Here is a 16,398-nt window from a genome sequence, read left to right as displayed (position 1 = left end):
ATTCCCATTGTTGAAAATGTGTTACAAATAATACAAAATTGTTGCATTAATTCTTTCCCTGAAATACAGGCACTGCCCAAACCCCAAAACTCAATGTGGCAATACAAGAGCCTGCTCGACACATCACACTCGACTCTGAGCACTTTACCGAGCCGACACACAACATCAAGGATATCATCAAACAATATGAACAGCCAACTACACTCAAACAAGCTGAACCAATCAGGTAAAAGGCCTTATTGTATTGAGTGATTGCACGTTGACATGTGTTGGCACAGCTCCCTAACTGGGTGCGCCATCTAACGAGTACATATGAACATACGAATTAAGAGCAGGTGTAGGCCATTTGGCCCCTCGAGCCTGCCCTGCCATTTGATAAGATCGTGGCTGACCTGATTGTGACCTCAACCCTACTTTCCTGACTACCTGCTATAACCTTTGACTCCCTTGTTAATCAGGAATCTATCTAACTCAGCCTTAAAAATATTCAATGAACCTGCCTCCACCGCTCTCTGGGGAAGGGAGTTCCACAGGCTCACGACCTTCTGAGAGAAAAAATTTCTCCTCATCTCCGTCTTAAATGGGAGACCCCTTATTTTTAAACTGTGGCCCCTAGTTCTAGTCTCTCCCACAAAGGGAAACATCCTCTCAACATCTTCCCTTTCTAGTCCCCTTAAGATCTTATATGTTTCAGTAAGATCACCTCTCATTCTTCTAAACTCCTGTATATACAGGCCCAACTTGTCCAACCTTTCCTCATAAGATAATCCCCTCATCCCAGGAATCAGTCGAGTGAACCTTCTCTGAACCGCCTCTAAAGCAATTATGTCCTTTCTTAAATAAGGAGACCAAAACCGCACACAATATTCTAGATGTGTTCTCACTAATGCCCTGTACAACTGTAGCAAAACATCTCTACTTTTATATTCCATTCCCCTTGCAATAAATGACTACATTCCATTTGCCTTCCGAATCACTTGCTGTACCTGCACAGTAACTTTTTATGATTCATGTACTAGGACACCCAGATCCCTCTGTACCTCAGAGTTGTGCAATCTCTCTCCATTTAAATAATATACTGCTTTTCTATTCCTCCTGCCAAAGTGGACAAGTTCACATTTCCCTGGTGATTGTAAATGTTTTAAGTTCCTCCCTCCCTTTCACCTCTTGATTCACAATTATTTTTGGCATGTTATTTGTACCCTCTACAGTGAAGACGGACACAAAATATCTGTTCAATTCATCCGCCATTTCCTTATTCTCCATTATTAATTCCCCAGACTCACTCTCTAGAGGACCAACGCTCACTTTACTTACTCTTTTCCTTTTTAAATACCTATAGAAACTCTTACTATCCGTAATAGAGGAGTAGGATGCGGGTTTAACCAGTTGCAACATCTAACAAGTAGGATGTAGGTTTAACCAGGCGTGCCATCTAACGAGTAGGATGCGGGTTTACACCCTGCCAAGTGTGGGCCTCAAGGTGGCACAAAGGCTTGATAGACAGCCTTGCCACAGAGGAGTAGGATGCGGGTTTGCACTCATGATTACATAGATGGCATTTCGACTGTTGCTCATTCCATTAGGGAAAAATGCTAGGCACTTCCAACATGGAGATTGGGAGATGGTTTAGTTGACTGAAATTTTATAGATCAATAGGGGAAGGTAAGAGATTTGGTTCATTGGAATTCAGTGCAATGGGAGTAATTGGACAGGGATTGGTCCATTCACCTACAGTTGACCAAATTCCAAAAAAGATCTGAAGCTTCCCAGTAGAAAAAAATAAATGAATCCTTACTGAGGATGAGTGATAAACTGAGTATGTGGATCAGATTGAATACTTGTGTTTCCTTGTTGTCAGAAAAGAAGGTGGGAGAGTGTTCAGCAAGAAAGCGGACCCTCATGAGGAGGCCATGTTGCTCTTGAAAGGACAGAGAATGCCACCTGTATCCCAGGTAATGTGGTGTCACAAAGGAACAGTCACATTCAAGATCTTTATTACACAGCTGATAGCTTTTTGGAGTTTGAAGGGGGGAGGTTGGGGGGAGTGGGTGGGTGTGGGGTGTATTGGATGGAAGGCCCAGGAGTTAGGCTGGTACTCAAATTCCTGGAGGCCTGTTTGAGGCAGAACCTGCAACCATCTCAAGCATGGCCCTTAACACCAGCAACGTGTGACAGGAGAAGGGAACTCCCAGGTCACGTGTTTCCTTGGTCGCAGCCTGGGTTACACAGGAGGAGGCAGGAACACAAGCCTCCCAGCCAGCAGATGTGAAGCCCACCTGGGGGTCCAGGCCTGAGTTTTGGCCTGAATCCCTGAAAGGAAATCCACAGCTTCACTATGATTAGGGGATCTATAAGGAGGCAATTGGCACTTGTTGGGGCTGTGCTTCCAGTATAACAAGCAGCAGGACCTGTGTGCTTCTCCCTCACCCCCTTCACACCCACTCACCACCACACCCTCCTTCACCCCACTTCACCCCCACACCCCCAACACACCCCTACACCCTTTCACGCCCCCTCACCCCTACACCCCTTCACCCACCAACCCACTCAACCCCCTCCCCCTCACAACCCCATCACCCCCCCATCCCCACACCCCCCACACTCCTTCACCCCCACAACCCCTCAACCCCGTCACCCCCCTCATCCACCCCTGTCACCCCCCTCATACATCCCCCTCACTCACCCCTCCCCTCACCCCACTACCCCTCGTGGGCACTTCACCCCCCCCCAACATCCCTTCACCCCCTCATCCCCCCACACCCCCTCAACCTCCTCATCCACTTACTCACCACCCCATCACTCGCCCCCCTCACTTCACTCGCCCCCTCTCACTCACCCCCTCTCACTCACCCTCTCTCTCATCCCCCCTCACTCATCCCCCCTCACTCCCCCCCCCTCACTTACCCCCCCCCCCCCCCCACCCCTTACCCCCAGTATCGCCCATGGGCACCTCCCAGGTTCATACAGATCCCCTGGGCCCAGACACTCCAGTGGGGTCAGCACTAGTGGACTAATCCGAGCACTTAATCTGACGTCAAAGGGCCAATCCCAGCACTTACACTGAGGTCAAAGGGCCAATCTATTTATTACCCAGGAAGTGATTATAGATTCAACTCCTTTAACCTTCCTGTCATTAAGTTGATGCTTCGATGATGTTTACTTTTCAACCAAGTTGCAAAAGCAGCCGTACAATTTCCTTCAGTGTCCCTGCGCCCGGGAAACGGGAATGAAATCAGCCAGAGATCCTGCTCTTGGTCCGATCCATCAACTTATACTGTGTGTGTGGATATTGGGGGAGACAGAGTCAGACTTGGCTGTAATTAACTATCTCTGACACTATCTGAACTCGCACATGAAGAATGGGCATCATTCAGGATCCAAGGCCGGTATTCATGTAACCAAAACCCAGCATCTATCAAGATTGTTACTCAGAGGGTCCCCTGTGTGCTGGCTGTTCCACACACGGAGGAATAGTAACATGGCAGGCATACCACCTATCGCAGTGAAAGGCTGATGGGGAAGCCATAGGTACGGGGGCTGTCCTTCACGTAATTGTGGTGATGGGGAGAGGGATTGAGGTAAATAGAATTGGAAAAGATTCTTTCTCATTGTTCCTATTTGACCAAAACAGAAACCAGCACCTGCACCGTTAAAGGAAAAGAGTTCCAAAGAAACCGTTGCCATGGTGATGCCAGTCAGTGGCATGACATTGAAGAGCAGCACGAGTAACATGCCAGCTGCCTCTGCCAGACACCCTGTGTTCTCCGGAGGTATGTGACAGGCTACAGCCCCATGTGTTTTCCAACGTACCGCTTTAGATAAATCAAACATGCCTCTCAATCACCTGTGGTTTAGAATGGCACAGTAATACCTGATTCTACATATAGAGTAGGCTGTGTTGTTGGAACACAGATCGCAGGATGGGGCAATGGTGTAACATTAACACTCAGAGCCAATGGGGGATTCAGGTCCAATTCCTGCTCCATTCAGTTCACAATCGGAGCTGCACTGAACACACTACTTGCGAGGTAAAATGAAGCCTATTGGGATATTTTTCTATGTTGAAGGCACTGTATAAATCTGTTGCACCTTTCCTTTTAATAAACAAAGTCTTGCACACAGGATCCACTTGCTTTATTCTAAGATGTTTCATCACACCTGGCTGTCACATTTAAATGATTGCTTATACTTATAATTACTGTGTATACTTCCAATCCTCCCAGCTCTAATTCACAGCTTGCACATGACTTTAGTTTTTTGGCCCTTTGCCAAATCCTTGTCTTCCCCTGTTGCTGATGTACGACCTTGGTCATATCCATCCCCCTGATGCTAAACTACAAACCTGGTCATATCCCTCCCCTGATGCTGACCTCTGACCCTGGTCCTATCCCTCCCCCTGATGCTGACCTACGACCCTGGTCATTTCTCTCCCTCTGATGCTGACCTCTGACCTTGGTCATATCCCTCTCCCTGACCTGTGACCCAAAAACCAGCCTGTAGCCCTGGGCTGGATTACCACCCTCTCCCACCCAAAAGCACAGAGACAGAGAGAAACAGAAGAGGTGAGAAAGTGAGAAATTAAACATCAGAGAGACATAAAACAGCACAGAAAGCCGAAACGGGGGTGGGGTGGGGGGCGGCGAATGCCCGCACTCTGACCCCAAGCCCCCCCGACCCGACTCGATTTTTGAGTGAGCCTCCAAATGGGCTGTTTATAGAATCCCAACTTGCTACTCAGTCAATCTTAGGAACTATACTGAGAAATATTACATCAATATAAACAAATAAAGCACAAATACCAGCGGCTCAATACCAGGGTACAAGAGGCACCTCAATAGAACTCATGCGGTTTAACTGTGAAAGCTTCCTATCTGTTAGCTGCCTCACCCAACCCCAGGAAGAAAAGGAATATAAATATAATTTTTAAAAGTTAAAAAGTGAGGAAGCTGACATCGAGAATGCACTCAGGCGTAACTAACTGAACTTGAAGTCTCAGTAAATGAGCATTGAACTGTTCCTGGATTCAGAATTCCCCAAAATTCAAGTTATTTGTAATTGATTAAAGGGAAAGGTTGAGTTTCATACTTTGCCCATATTGCGTTTCCCAGAATTAGCCCTTCTGGAGCATCTTTCAACGTGGTTCAAAGTTGGGGTCCCCATTAACACGTGTTAATTAAGGAGTGGACATGTTGTGGGTGCAAGTGTCTGCTCTGTGTCAGTGACAGGACTGCAGGGAAAGAAACCCAAAATGGCAGGTTGCCATTACCATAGGAAACTTAACTCAGGTTTTGAACAAGGTTAAAGAATATAACGACAGGCAGTAGTTACTTAGTCACAGTTAATCAAATTGTATTTGTGAAGGGTTTTGGAAAGTTTCTTTATATTAAAGGCTCCCTAGAAATGCAACTTGTTAAACTGTTTTTTTATTATTTGTTCATGGGATGTGGGTGTCGCTGGCAAGGCCAGCATTTATTGCCCATCCCTAATTGCCCTTGAGAAAATGGTGGTGAGCCGCCTTCTTGAACTGCTGCAGTCCGTATGGTGAAGGTTCTCCCACAGTACTGTTAGGTAGGGAGTTCCAGGATTTTGACCAGCGACGATGAAGCAACGGCGATATATTTCCAAGTCGGGATGGTGTGTGACTTGGAGGGGAACGTGCAGGTGGTGTTGTTCCCATGTGCCTGTTGTCCTTGTCCTTCTAGATGGTAGAGGTCGCGGGTTTGGGAGGTGCTGTTGAAGAAGCCTTGGCGAGTTGCTGCAGTGCATCCTGTGGATGGTACACACTGCAGCGACGGTGTGCCGGTGGTGAAGGGAGTGAATGTTTAGGGTGGTGGATGGGGTGCCAATCAAGCGGGCTGCTTTGTCCTGGATGGTGTCGAGCTTCTTGAGTGTTGTTGGAGCTGCACTCATCCAGGCAAGTGGAGATTATTCCAGCACACTCCTGACTTGTGCCTTGTAGATGGTGGAAAGGCTTTGGAGAGTCAGGAGGTGAGTCGCTCGCCACAGAATACCCAGCCTCTGACCTGCTCTTGTAGCCACAGTATTTATAAGGCTGGTCGAGTTAAGTTTCTGGTCAATGGTGACCCCCATGATGTTGATGGTGGGGGATTCGGCGATGGTAATGTCTTTGAATGTCAAGGGGAGGTGGTTAGACTCTCTCTTGTTGGAGATGGTCATTGCCTGGCACTTGTCTGGCGCGAATGTTACTTGCCACTTATGAGCCCAAGTCTGGATGTTGTCCAGGTCTTGCTGCATGTGGGCACAGACTGCTTCATTATCTGAGCCCCTTTATAAGGACATAGTGTTATACCATTTGGTGCCCAACGTATTGTTTTGCAAAGGTAGAGCCAACACTCACTAGGTCGAATGGCCTCTTTCTGTGCTGTAAACATTTATGATTCTCTATCAGTTTATGGACACAAAGTCCAATTGTTGTTAGGTGAACACAGGCTTAGATCAGAAAGAGTTTAGTTGTTGTTTGTTCATGGAACTTTGCAGATTGGAATGAGCTAGTCACTGAATGGAAATAAAAATGGGGAGACATGTAACAGGGACAGCGACTCACGACCACCCATTTTCCACCGTCGCGCAAACCCGTTTTCCACCATCGCGCACACCCGTTTTCCACCATCGCACAAACCCGCTTTCCACCATTGCGCAAACCCGCTTTCCACCATCGCACACACCCATTTTACACCATCGCACACACCCTTTTTACACCATCGCGATCGCCCATTTTACACCAATGCGATCGCCCGTTTTACACCATCACACGCACCCGTTTTACAGCTACGCACGCACCTGTTTTACACCATCGCGATCGCCCGTTTTACAGCACGCACAGTCAAGATCTTAAAGTCCTTCTCTAGATTTTCCTGCGTCATTAATAATTTGTCAAATTGAGACCATTTATGTGCTGGATTATGGCTGTTACTGGCCTCGGTGCGGTTGATAAATGCAAATATCTGTCCTCACAAACTAGCTGATTGAATACCGACTGCAACAGGTAATGGTTAGAACGGCCCATCGATTAGTCTTCAATCTTGGGTGGTATTACATTATTTACTGGTGACTGGAATCAGCGGTAAAATCTCCAATTTGAATGAGAAATTAAACTGATCCCATGTCTGCCTGTTCCAGTCTTTATAACAACAACTTGCATTTATATAGTACCTTTAACATAGTAAAACGTCCCAACGACCTTCACAGGAGCGATTTCAAACAAAGTTTGACACCGAGCCACATAATAAAATATTAGGATTGGTGACCAGGTGAATATTAAAGATCCAGTCGGACTATTTAAACTGTGCAGGGAGTTCTCCCAGTGTCCTGGATAATATCCCTCCCTCAACCAAAAACTGATTAACTCTTTGTGGGACCTTGCTGTGCACAAAAACTGATTGCCACATTGCCCTGACTACACTTCAAAAAGTAATTGATTGTATGTGAAGAGCTTTGGGGCAGCCCGCGAGATGTGAAAGTGTTAAATTAAAGCAAGCTCATTCTTTCCTCCACTTGCACCTTCCAGCCTCGATTTCTAGGGAGCTGACAGGAGAAGATGAGCAAATCCAGACACAGCTCCACAGGAGGCACAGTGAGGACCACTATACTTACAGCAAAGTGCCCTGGCAAATCTACCTTCGCAAAGAGGTATGAGTGACAATGCTAGTCCTTGTATCGTAGCCAACCCAGAACACCAGCAAAAGCTGACAACCCCAGATAGCTGACAGCTGAAAAACAGCCTTGAATATATGCCTTATGGCACATGAAGATGAGAGGTTGCACTGAAAGTGCAGTGGGACATGGGCACACCATAACTTAAGCTGTAGGTATACCCAACATTTGGTCAAATGGCAGCTCTCAGATCCTGAAATCCCTGAGAGACAAGAAAACTAATATTGAATCGGGGACAGGGACTCAATAAAATTAACATAAGTAAAACAACAGTAATGAAGAAAATAATAGCACTAAAGAGTGACAAATCCCCAAGACCAGATGGTTTCCATCCCAGGATTTTAAAGGAAGTAGGTGAGCACATTGCAGATGCCCTAACTATAATCTTTCAAAGTTCTCTAGATTCAGGAACCGTCCCTCTAGATTGGAAAATTGCACGCGTCACTCCGCTTTTTAAGAAAGGAGAGGGAAACCAGGGAATTATAGACCAGTTAGCCTAACATCTGTTGTGGGGAAAATGCTGGAGTCTATAATTAAGGATAGGGTGACTGAACACCTCAAAAATTTTCAGTTAATCAGAGAGAGCCAGCATGGATTTGTGAAAGGTAGGTCGTGCCTGACAAACCTGATTGAATTTTTTGAAGAGGTGACTAAAGTAGTTGACAGAGGAATGTCAATGGATTCTATTTATATGGACTTCCAGAAGGCATTTGATAAGGTCCCACATAAGAGACTGTTAGCTAAGATAGAAGCCCATGGAATCGAGGGAAAAGTACGGACTTGGTTAGGAAGTTGGCTGAGCGAAAGGCGACAGAGAGTAGGGATAATGGGTAGGTACTCACATTGGCAGGATGTGACTAGTGGAGTCCCGCAGGGATCTGACTTGGGGCCTCAATTATTCACAATATTTATTAACGACTCAGATGAAGGCATAGAAAGTCTCATATCTAAGTTTGCCGATGACACAAAGATTGGTGGCATTGTAAGCAGTGTAGATGAAAACATAAAATTACAAAGCGATATTGATAGATTAGGTGAATGGGCAAAACTGTGGCAAATGGAATTCAATGTAGACAAATGTGAGGTCATCCACTTTGGATCAAAAAAGGATAGAACAGGGTACTTTCTAAATGGTAAAAAGTTAAAAACAGTGGATGTCCAAAGGGACTTAGGGGTTCAGGTACATAGATCATGAACAGGTGCAGAAAATAATCAAAAAGGCTAATGGAATGCTGGCCTTTATATCTAGAGGACTAGAGTACAAGGGGGCAGAAGTTATGTTGCAGCTATACAAAACCCTGGTTAGACCGCACCTGGAGTACTGTGAGCAGTTCTGGGCACCGCACCTTCGGAAGGACATATTGGCCTTGGAGGGAGTGCAGCGTAGGTTTACTAGAATGATACCCGGACTTCAAGGGTTAAGTTACGAGGAGAGATTACACAAATTGGGGTTGTATTCTCTGGAGTTTCGAAGGTTAAGGGGTGATCTGATTGAAGTTTTCAGATATTAAGGGGAACAGATAGGGTGGATAGAGAGAAACTATTTCCGCTGGTTGGGAATTTTAGGAGTAGGGGGCACAGTCTAAAAATTAGAGCCAGACCTTTCAGGAGTGAGATTGGAAAACATTTCTATACACAAAGGGTGGTAGAAGTTTGGAACTCTCTTCCGCAAAGAGCAATTGATGCTCAGTTGCTAATTTTAAATCTGAGATGGATAGCTTTTTGCCAACCAAAATTATTAAGGGGTATGGGCCAAAGGCAGGTATATGGAGTTAGATCACAGATCAGCCATGATCTTATCAAATGGCGGAGCAGGCTCGAGGGGCTGAATGGCCTACTCCTGTTCCTATATTCCTGTATTGTGAGCCCGGAGTCTGGGATTGGGTACATGGGCAGCTGTATTGTGGGCCCAGGGTGGGGAGCAGGTACATGGGGCTGTATTGTGGGCCCAGGGTGGGGAGCGGGTACATGGGGGAGCTGTATTATGAGCCCTAAGTCTGGGAGCGGGTACACGGGGGGCTGTATTGTGGGCCTAGGGGGGGGAAGCGGATACACGGGGGGCTGTATTGGGGGCCTAGGGGGGGGAAGCGGATACACGGGGGGCTGTATTGGGGGCCCAGGGTGGGGAGCGGGTACACGGGGAGCTGTATTGTGGGCCCAGGGGGGGAAGCGTATACACGGGGGGCTGTATTGGGGGCCCAGGGTGGGGAGCGGGTACACGGGGGGCTGTATTGTGGGCCCAGGGGGGGGAAGCGGGTACACGGGGGGATGTATTTTGGGCCCAGGGTAAGGAGCGGGTACACGGGGAGCTGTATTGTGGGCCCAGGGGGGGAAGCGGATACACGGGGGGCTGTATTGCGGGCCTAGGGTGGGGAGCGGGTACACGGGGGGCTGTATAGTGGGCCCAGGGGGGATTCGGATGCACAGGGGGCTGTATTGGGGGCCCAGGGTGGGGAGCGGGTACACGGGGGGATGTATTGTGAGCCCAGGGTGGGGAGCGGATACACTGGGGGCTGTATTGGGGGCCCAGGGTGGGGAGCGGGTACACGGGGGGCTGTATTGTGAGCCCAGGGTGGGGAGCGGGTACACGGGGGGCTGTATTGTGGGCCCAGGGGGGAAGCAGATACACGGGGAGCTGTATTGTGGGCCCAGGGTGGGGAGCGGGTACATGGGAGGCTGTCTGTTCTTTCCCTTATTGCCATCAGAGCTACATCTGTGGTTATGTGGAATTGGCATCTCCGACTGGTCTCGGAACTAATCATAGCTCAGGCCAAATACTTGCAATGTGTAAGCGTGTTGTGTGAGGCCACTTTCACTGGATCTTCCTGTGCTCAGGGAATATCAGCAATGCAGAGTCCGGTTCCCTCCACTTCCTCATTGTGTTTTGTTTTTTTTCCTGCTTCAGGTGTTTTATCCCAAGGATAGTTTCCACAGCCCTGTGATACTGGATCTTATTTTTAGACAGGTGAGAATACCAGTGGATTCCAATTGCCTTCAGCAATTTCTGTGAGGTGTTTGCCCAGTGTCTCCGCTCCTGATTCCAGGTCTGACTTTAAGGTGGTGTTTTTGGGGGAGGTATTTTTTGGGGGGTATTTATTATTTGTTGTCTCCCCCTCCTGTGGGCACAGACTCTTTCCCTGCAGCCACCCCCAAGGAGCCCATTCTCCCTGTCAGTCCAAGGCCAAGACCACGAACCCAGAACTTTGTTGAAGCAAAATTATATTTTATTTTTATATTTTTAAACCTGCCTTTGGTTCAGTGCTCAGTCACGTGACATTCAATCTGGCCAATAAGATGGCCAAAAACTCAGCTTCTAATTGTCTCATATTTTAAGTTTAAGTTTTAGAGAACAGTAAATTTTTTAAATTTTACTGCGGGTTAAATTACTTCAAATTTGCCCCAAACATCGAACATATATTATATTCCACATATAAACTCAAATTTATTTTCATTTTATGTAGAAGCTGATCTGTAGTTTGGTAACTTTCACCTTGTTTTGCAATCCCTCACACCACAGTTTTTATGCAAAGTGTTTCAAAGGCCCTTATTCACAAACCGTCAGCTGCAGCTCTTTAGTGCTGACTCCCTTTCTCTTCTCAGTCCGAGGTGGTCTACATCTGTGTTGCTCCCGGCAAAATACAATATCTGAGAAATTGCAGAAATTAGCACGAAAAGTCTTTCTTAATTATGGTGATTTTGTGATGTGAATCAAAAATTTAGATTGGATTAAACTTTACATTGCTTTCTCCCTCCCTGCATTCAGCCTCCTTGTGAGATTTTATTATTTTAACATTTTACCTGCTATCTGACTGTTCATATACATCGGGATTAGTTTTCCAATCACTGAGCTGTCGCAGTGTGATTCTTTAAGCAGTTATGATTACGATAGATGATCAAACATGAACTGTAATTGACCCCCCGCTACATGAAAGAATTGTGCTGAAGCAGTTCAGCTTCACACATCTTAACAGTGTCAGATTGTAGGTAGTGTTATAACAATAAATGGTGGATCTGTCATGAAGTAATTGATTCAATTCAATAGCATTCATAGAATCGTAGAATGGATACAGCACGAAAGGAGGCCATTCGGCCCATCGAGTCCGTGCCAGCTCTCCAAGAGCAATCCAGCCAGTCCAACTCTCCCACCTTTTCCCATAGCCCTGCAAAGTTTTTCCCTTCAAGTACTTATCTAGTTCCCTTTTGAAAGCCATGATTGAATCTACCTCCACCACCCGCTCCGGCAGTGCATTCCAGATCCTAATCACTCGCTGTGTAAAAAAGTTTTTCCGCATGTTGCCTTTGGTTCTTTTGCCAATCACCTTAAATCTATGTCCTCTGGTTCTTGACTCTTCTGCCAATGGGAACAGTTTCTCTCTATCTACTCTGTCTGGACCCTTCATGATTTTGAATACCTCTATCAAATCTCCTCTCACCCTTCCCTGCTGTCAGGAGAACAACCCCAGCTTCTCCAGTCTTTCCACGTAACTGAAGTCCCTCATCCCTGAAATCATTCTAGTAAATCCTTTCTGCACCCTCTCTGAGGCCATCACATCTTTCCTGAAGTGTGGTGCCCAGAACTGGACTCAATACTCCAGTTGTGTCCGAACCAGTGTTTTATAAAGGTTCATCATGACTTCCATTCTTTTGTGCTCTGTGCCGCTAATTATAAAGCCCAGGATCCCGAATCAATTGGCAGTTTGAAAAACAAGTCAAACTATTGCTGAAATTCTGGGAAAAGCAAATATAGGAGATCTACCAGCAGAATGTTTGTTGCCACATTTTGCTTTTATTGAATTTGGATCTAAAGTTTTTTTTTAAATTGCAAACCTGAATGCAATCTAGTGACCAGAAGCCTGTTAGTGGGAGTGAATCATGACTGATCCGATCCTGTTCTCAATTAGTGGCTGATACACAAGTAGATTTTTCCCCTTCTCATCCCAGGGACAAAGAGGTCATTTTACTTCCCTCCCCTTCCCCGCTCTCCCTCTCCCTCTCCCCCCCTCCCCTCCCCCACTCCTCCTTCCCCCCACCTCACCCTCCCCCACCACCTTCCTTCACTTCCCCCTCTCACCCCTCCCCTCCCCCTCTCCCCCAACAGATAACACCAGCTCAGAATAGGGAACAAAACTGGGACCTTGTGTATGTAAGAATGAGACCTGTCAGACAAGGAACTTATTAACTCAGTCACTCGTAATTCCTATCAATGCTATTCTCTAGTTGGCCAGTAGGAGATGCGGTGAGTCCAGACTGCTGGTATCATAGAGTCATGGAATGATTCAAGCGCAGAAGGAGGCCATTCGGCCCATCGAGTCCGTGCCGGTTCTTTGTAAGAGCAATCCAGTTAGTCCCATTCCCCCGCTCGTTCCCCGTAGCCCTGCAAATTTTTTTCCTTCAACTATTTATCCAATTCCTTTTTGAAACTACGCTTGAATCTGCTTCCATCACCCTTTCAGGCAGCGCATTCCAGATCATAACTAATCGCTGCGTAAAAAAGTTTTTCCTCCTGTCACCTTTGGTTCTTTTGTCAATCACCTTAAGTTTGTGTCCTCTGGTTCTCGACCCTTCCGCCAATGGGAACAGTTTCTCTTTATTTACTTTATCTAAACCATGATTTTGAACACTTCTATCAAATCTCCTCTTAACCTTCTCTGCTCTAAGGAAAACAACCCTAGCTTCTCCTGTCTATCCACGTAACTAAAGTCCCTTATCCCTGGAACCATTCTAGTAAATCTTTTCTGCACCTTTTTTAAGGCCTTCATATCCTTCCTAAAGTGCGGTGCCCAGAATTAGACTCAATACTCCAGATGTGGCCGAACCAGTGTTTTATAAAGGTTCAACATAACTTCCTTGCTTTTGTCCACTATGCCTCTATTTATAAAACCCAGAATGTCATATTTTTTAACTGCTTTCTCAACCTGTCCTGCTGCCTTCAAAGATTTGTGCACATATACCCGCAGGTCTCTCTGTTCCTGCACCTGCTTTAGAATTGTACCCTTTAGTTTATATTGTCTTTCCTCGTTCTTCCTACCGAAATGTATCTGCCCATTCTACCAGCCTGTCTATGTCCTATTGAATTCTATCACTATCCTCCTTGCTGTTTACTAACCTCCAAGTTTTGTGTCATCTGCAAATTTTGAAATTGTGCCCTGTATACCCAAGTCCAAGTCGTTAATATATATCAAAAAAAGCAGTGGTCCCAGTACCGACCCCTGGGGAACACCACTGTACACCACCCTCCAGTCCAAAAAACAACCGTTCACCACTACTCTGTTTCCTGTCACTTAGCCAATTTCGTATCCATGCTGCCACTGCCCCTTTTGTTCAATGGGCTTCAACTTTGCTGACAAGCCTATTATGTGGCACATTATCAAACGCCTTTTGATAGTCCATATGCACAACATCAACCGCATTGCCCTCATCAACTCTCTTTCTTACCTCATCAAAAAACTCAATCAGGTTAGTTACATACGATTTGCCTTTAACAAATCCGTGCTGGCTTTCCTTAATTAATCCACACTTGTCCAAGTGACTATAAATTTTGTTCCGGATTATCGTTTCAATAGCTTCCTCACCACTGAGGTTAAACTGACTGGCCTGTAGTTGCTGGGTTTATCCTTACACCCTTTTTTGAACAAGGGTGTAGCATTTGCAATTCTCCACTCCTCTGGCAACACCCCCATATCTAAGGAGGATGGGAAGATTTTGGCCAGTACCTCTGCAATTTCCACCCTTACTTCCCTCAGCAACCTAGAATGCATCCCATCCGGACCGGGTGACTTATCTACTTTAAGTACAGCCAGCCTTTCTAGTACCACCTCTTATAAATTTTCACCCCAGTATCTCAACCAGCTCCTCTTTTACTGTGACTTTGGCAGCATCTTCTTCCTTGGTAAAGACAGATGCAAAATACTCATTTAGTACCTCGGCCATGCCCTCTGCCTCCATGCATAGATCTCCTTTTTGGTCCCTAATCGCCCCCAACCCTCCTCTTACTATCCGTTTACTATTCATGTGTATAGAAGACTTTTGGATTCTCTTTTATGTTGGCTGCCAGTCTATTCTCATACTCTCTCTTTGCCCCTCTTATTTCCTTTTTCTCCTCTGAACTTTCCATATTCAGCCTGGTTCTCACTTGTATTATCAACCTGACATCTGTCATATGCCCCCTTTCTCTGCTACATCTTACTTTCTATCTCTTTCATCATCCAGGGAGCTCTGGCTTTAGTTGTCCTACCTTTCCCCTTTGTGGAAATGTACGTAAACTGTATCTGAACCATCTTCTCTTTAAAGGCCGCCCATTCTTGGATTACAGTTTTGCCTGCCAATCTTTGATTTCAATTTACCCGGGCCAGATCCGTTCTCAACCCACTGATATTGGCCCTCCTCCAGTTAAGTATTTTTACTCCAGATTGCTCCTTGTCCTTTTCTATAACTAATCTAAACCCTATGATACTATGATCACTGTTCCTTAAATGTTCCCCCACTGACACTTGCTCCACTTGACCCACCTCATTCCCCAGAACTAGATCCAGCAATTCCTCCTTCCTTGTTAGGCCAGAAACTTATTGATCAAGAAAGTTCTCCTGAATGCACTTAAGAAATTCTTTCCTCTCTCTGCCCTTTACTCTAATACTATTCCAGTCTATATTAGGATAGTTGAAGTCTCCCATTATCACTATTCTATGGTTCATGCACCTCTCTATAATTTCCCTTCAAATTTGTTCCTCTATATCCTTCCCACTAGTTGGTGGTCTATAGAATACACCCAGTAGTGTAATGGCATCTCTATTGTTTCTTAACTAACCAAATAGATTCTGTCCTTGACCCCTCCAGGACATCCTCTCTCTCCAGCACTGCAATATTCTCCTTAATCAATACTGCCACCGCCACCCTTCCTTTCTTTCCTTCCCTATCTTTCCTGAATGCCTTGTATCCAGGAATATTTATTACCCAATCCTGCCCTTTTTTGAGCCAGGTCTCCGTTATCGCCACAACATCATATTCCCATGTGGCTATTTGCGCCTGCAGCTCATCAACCTTGTTTACCACGCTTCGTGCGTTTACACACATGCACTCTAAACCTATCTTAGACCTTCTTGTATTCTCTCTTAGTCTGACCCCACTTAATACCGTACCATTTCTTACTCTAGTGCTATCTGCCTCTCCCAATCCTTTGTGCACCTTGTTTCTCCTCTCTAATGCTACATCCTGGTGCCCATCCCCCTGCCAAATTAGATTAAACCCCCCCCCTCCCCCCCGCAATGGCACTTTCCACCATCTACAAGGCACAAGTCAGGAGTATGATGGAATACTCTCCACTTGCCTGGATGAGTGCAGCTCCAACAACACTCAAGAAGCTTGACACCATCCAGGACAAAGCAGCCCGCTTGATTGGCACCCCATCCACCACCCTAAACATTCACTCCCTTCACCACCAGCGCACCATGGCTGCAGTGTGTACCATCCACAGGATGCACTGCAGCAACTCGCCAAGGCTTCTTCAACAGCACCTCCCAAACCCACGACCTCTACCATCTAGAAAGACAAGGGCAGCAGGCACATGGGAACAACACCACCTGCACGTTCCCCTCCAAGTAACACACCATCCTGACTTGGAAATATATCGCCATTCTTTCGTCGTCACTGGTCAAAATCCTGGAACTCCCTACCTAACAGCACTGTGGGAGAACCTTCACCACACGGACTGCAGCGGTTCAAGAA

At 46.2% G+C, this 16,398-nt stretch overlaps 1 protein-coding gene across 1 annotated transcript in view; it reads left to right on the top strand.

Moving 5' to 3' along the window:
* myo15aa (myosin XVAa) overlaps positions 1–16,398 on the top strand; it is a 221,181-nt gene that overhangs the window by 104,713 nt on the left and 100,070 nt on the right. The window contains exons 37-41 of the mRNA XM_068003761.1: positions 70–226; positions 1,862–1,955; positions 3,635–3,773; positions 7,532–7,653; positions 10,583–10,642. Coding sequence (XP_067859862.1) covers positions 70–226; positions 1,862–1,955; positions 3,635–3,773; positions 7,532–7,653; positions 10,583–10,642 — 572 coding nt within the window. The remainder of the gene's footprint in view (positions 1–69; positions 227–1,861; positions 1,956–3,634; positions 3,774–7,531; positions 7,654–10,582; positions 10,643–16,398) is intronic.

The sequence above is a fragment of the Heptranchias perlo genome, chromosome 22, assembly GCF_035084215.1.
Source record: "Heptranchias perlo isolate sHepPer1 chromosome 22, sHepPer1.hap1, whole genome shotgun sequence".
Taxonomy (NCBI): domain Eukaryota; kingdom Metazoa; phylum Chordata; class Chondrichthyes; order Hexanchiformes; family Hexanchidae; genus Heptranchias; species Heptranchias perlo.
The sequence above is the reverse complement of the archived record's forward strand: the minus strand, read 5'-3'. Positions and strand labels throughout refer to the sequence as shown.